This window comes from Phalaenopsis equestris, unplaced genomic scaffold (assembly GCF_001263595.1).
Source record: "Phalaenopsis equestris unplaced genomic scaffold, ASM126359v1 Scaffold000994, whole genome shotgun sequence".
Classification (NCBI taxonomy): Eukaryota; Viridiplantae; Streptophyta; class Magnoliopsida; order Asparagales; family Orchidaceae; genus Phalaenopsis; species Phalaenopsis equestris.
Window position 1 is genome coordinate 61,091 of NW_018165433.1, and position 4,122 is coordinate 65,212.

Genomic DNA, 4,122 nt, shown 5'->3' on the forward strand with positions numbered 1-4,122 from the left:
GATATATATAACTTAACCATATTGCATCAAAATAAATGATTAGTTTTAATATATGTGATTACATAATTGTTAATATTTGGAGATTTTGATGTGTAGGACCTACTTTTTGATGTTATTTGAATCACTATTAAGTTTAGAATTATTTTTCGCCTTGAGGTAAGTGGAAGCTCTTTATCATGAAATAAACGTACATTTTCTAGTTATAGAAGTTAATCTTGTTAATTGTATTAGATTTCTAGCTATGTGTAGGTTTGCTAATCTTATCATTTAAATTTCATTAATATATTTCTAATATATTATATTTATTGTTCATAATGAATTTGCATAAGTAACGAGTCTTGCCCTATTGGTGCATAACCCTATTGGTGCATAAACTCTTGTTAAATTATGTCTTATATTTTTAGTATTCAATATTTTTTTATAATTTGATGTGTCAAATCTCGTTATTATAGTTTCACAATCATTTCTTTTGAGAATATAAAACATGTTAACATCCATTCATCACGTCATACGTTGCCAAAGTGTTTCGCCTTCCAGATCCGGGATGTGACAGAGTTATTCCAGTAATGAAAAGGGATGCTAATTACAATTCATAAATTCTTAAAAAAAATAAAAAAAAAAAGACACCAATATCCTATTAATGAAGCAATAATGGCAAGCCTCAAAAGCCTGAACTCCATTGGATCATAGTTATACCAACCTAAAAATCATTATTTTATAAAGGTTCACTTTATTCAGTATGGTTTATAAGAAGTAAATACAGAAGTATACTTAAAAGCTTCAGGAGAAAAATTAAACAAAATTAACTCCAAAGAGAGATGCCTCCCGATCACAATACACTTGTCTAATTCATTCCAAATCTTCAACAATCCTCACCAAAGCAATCATAACATGTTTAAATTATTTTCTACAGATTTTTCCATAGAAATTTCAAATCTACCCCAACCAGGAGGCAGTTGGGGTGTTTCTTGGTGGAGAGAGGGGCTATCCCCCATTTATGAGGAAGTGAGCTGATTTGGCAAATTTAATGGTTAGTGTTGATTTAAAACCATAGTTGGTGATCCCAAGGTGTCTGAATTGAAGCCTAAAAATATCCATGTGGCTCCCCACAAAGTTGAACATCAAAAGAAAGAGTCTTGGTCATCCATTCTTCAAGTAGACCGTTTTGACTTTCCCAAATTTTCTCCAAATTGTCTCTGTTATGTGGCATAATAAAGATAATAATGATCTTTGATGTTTGAAATACACCCTTCATGCATGCATAGCTTAGGATCTACCTTTATATACCTATCTAACACGTTTATACATAGAAAAGTGACAAAGTCACACAACTTTACTGTTGATGTACAACAACACATGACATAAATTTATCATTATGTTCTTGATTTAATTTCGACAAAAGGATATCCAGAGCCAGGTTGTTTCCTCAACCTATTATACTTTATGCATAATTGATATGTTACATAAATATGTCATAGAACTAAGAAAGAAAGGTGCCACATATTTTGCAATAGGTATATACCTTAAATTATGAACTAATTTAATACCTGACCAACATATATAGTTAGCACTTGGCGCCAAGTTGAAACTTAGTACTTCTGCTCTATGTTTTAAAAAATTTCAATTCTTGGGCATAAATCTAGCTAGATCCAATGAAAATACTCAAGTTCTATGTCCTATAATTGTTGTATCCCTGCTGTACTTCCTTAAGCTCATTCAAATTCTACATTATAGAAATGCAAGACATAATGAATTAATTTGCCAGCACTGTAATACCTTACCTTCTATCATTATTGAATCTTGATTTGTCTGTAGACTAGTACTTCAAGGAAAGAATTGTGAAGGAGACAAAATAAGCTGGATGAGAGGAAAATCACTATTTCTTGTCTAAAGAGGAAAGAAAAAAAGATTGGTCTATGGTACCATCTTCAGGTACCGATCGCTTGTTGCATAGGTTTTCCTCTATTTATAGGAGGTTTTCTAGTATAATACAAAAAGATTACTTAATTGCATAGATCCCTAAAAATCTTCAACTTATTCATTCGTGTCCACTTATGACTTTGACATTATAATTAAAAGTATATCTCTAACAACACCATTTATTGATGTATATTCACCATAATGCACATTGATTCACATCCTTATCGGCCTACTCGACCCTTGAGGTAATTCAGCATTGAGCCATTCAGCTCCAAGGTGAGTTGTCCTCGACAAAGTAGATCTAATGGATAATGAGGTGGATTTGGTCCCTCCAACAAGTGGGCAATCTATCTTGACCAAGCTTCACACGTGTGGGCTGATTGTAGTAGAAGATCTAGTAACTCATACTCAGCTACTCATATTTGTCAATTCATCAACTTGGTGAGGCAACTACGCTCAGGAATTCGTTCGTCTGCCTTAGTAAAATATCCGATTCATAAGCCCAAATTCGGTCAACCGGCATTAGACTATACGATTACAGAAGGTCATATGAGGAGGTGGTCCAAATGAGACATATAGAGGAAAATAAAACCCATTTTAAGCAACAAGAAAAAACATCAACTTTTGTGACCTCCCATGATAAAGTTAACAAACTAAAAACCATCTATTATTCAAAAAGCTGCCTAGCTCAAAATTCATGTTGCAGGAGATAACATAACAGAAACTTGAACAAATGTATAACCTGACTATGGACCTATCAAATCAGCTAAGACTATGGCCTTAAGCAAGTACAAATAAATGATTATATTCGGTTACCAATTAACCAACTGCCAATATTAAATCCTCTTCTTCATCAACAGTTCTACTTTACAAGATATTTGCATCCATACTTACCACTGTAAACCTGAGGAAAATTAAGATTAAGGAAAACCAAAAAAAAAAACAAAGAAAAAGTTTTTGTGCTTTACCCACCGAGCCAACTCTGCCTCCAAACCAATCAATCCCAACCACAATGCACTTCCTGACAGACATCCTTTGCTCCAAAACCAATCCACCGTCTGACCTCCTAATCACAACATCTCCTTCACGAAATCAAGATTAAGGGTGTCCCTCACAATGAGTATTAAACCAAGCATCAAAACAACCATAATGCCTGATGACATGATCCTCTGCTCCAACTCCCTCGGCAGCTTTCGGCCACCCCGTGCAGCCTCCACCAGCAGCAAAGCCAAAGTTCCACCATCCAAAGCAGGCAATGGCAGCAGATTGATCACCGCCAAATTCAAATTAATCACAGCAGCAAACTGAAACAACCCATCTGAACTCAACCTCGCCACTTCCGCCCCTGTAGCAATAATAGCCACCGGCCCTGCTACCTTTCCAGCCGTCTGCGAGAAATTCATGAACGTCTCCTTCAACCCATCCAAAACTGTGGCTGTCAGCGAAACAAACTCCTTTCCGGAGAATCGAATGGCTTCAAAGATATTCGCCGGTCGGATTCTGGTAACCGTGAAGTTAGGGGAGAGCTGAACGCCAATTCTTCCTGTGCCATCCGAATCCATGTCCGGTACAACATTGACGATGAACGGGTCGGGTATGGTTTGGCGGGAGATTTGGAAGGGAATGCTCTTTCCAGGGCTGGATTTGATCAGATCCACGAGACCGTAGACGGAAGGCCCATCGAGGATAACATCGCCAGAGAGAAGTCCGGCGACGGCGGCTGGAGATAGAGGCCGGACTTCGGGGATCAGGATGCCAGGAAGGGGTTGCCGCACGGCTGCACCGAGTGATAAGCATTGGGAAAAGAGGACGAGGTAAGCAAATAACAGATTGGCGGCCACACCTGCAGAGACGACGAGGAATCGATGGGGAAGAGGACGGTTGCGGAGGAGATCAGGGTCGTCGGGATCGAGACCAGATTCGGGAAACTCGGGGTCATCGGCGTCGGGAAAGGCAACGTAGCCGCCGAGAGGGAAGGAGCGGAGAGAGAACTCGATGCCGGAGGAGGAGGAGAAGCGAGCGAGAGGTGGGCCGAATCCGATGGCAAATTGGGAGATGCGGATTCCGAGGAGGGAGGCAGCAAGGAAATGGCCGGATTCGTGAACGAGTATGATGGCGGCGAGGACAGAGGAGGCTTCAGCGACGGATTGGAAGCCAGAAAGATCGGCGGCGGGAGGGGGAGGGTAGCGATGGCGGGGGGAG

At 39.3% G+C, this 4,122-nt stretch overlaps 1 protein-coding gene across 1 annotated transcript; it reads right to left on the reverse strand.

Moving 5' to 3' along the window:
• Positions 1-2,604: 2,604 nt before the first annotated feature.
• Positions 2,605-4,118, reverse strand: LOC110032642 (membrane metalloprotease ARASP, chloroplastic-like; the record flags this gene model as incomplete). The annotated part of the gene is made up of 1 exon (XM_020736335.1): positions 2,605-4,118. A coding segment is annotated over one exon (1,128 nt), but the record flags the coding sequence as incomplete, so codon positions are not given.
• Positions 4,119-4,122: the final 4 nt, after the last annotated feature.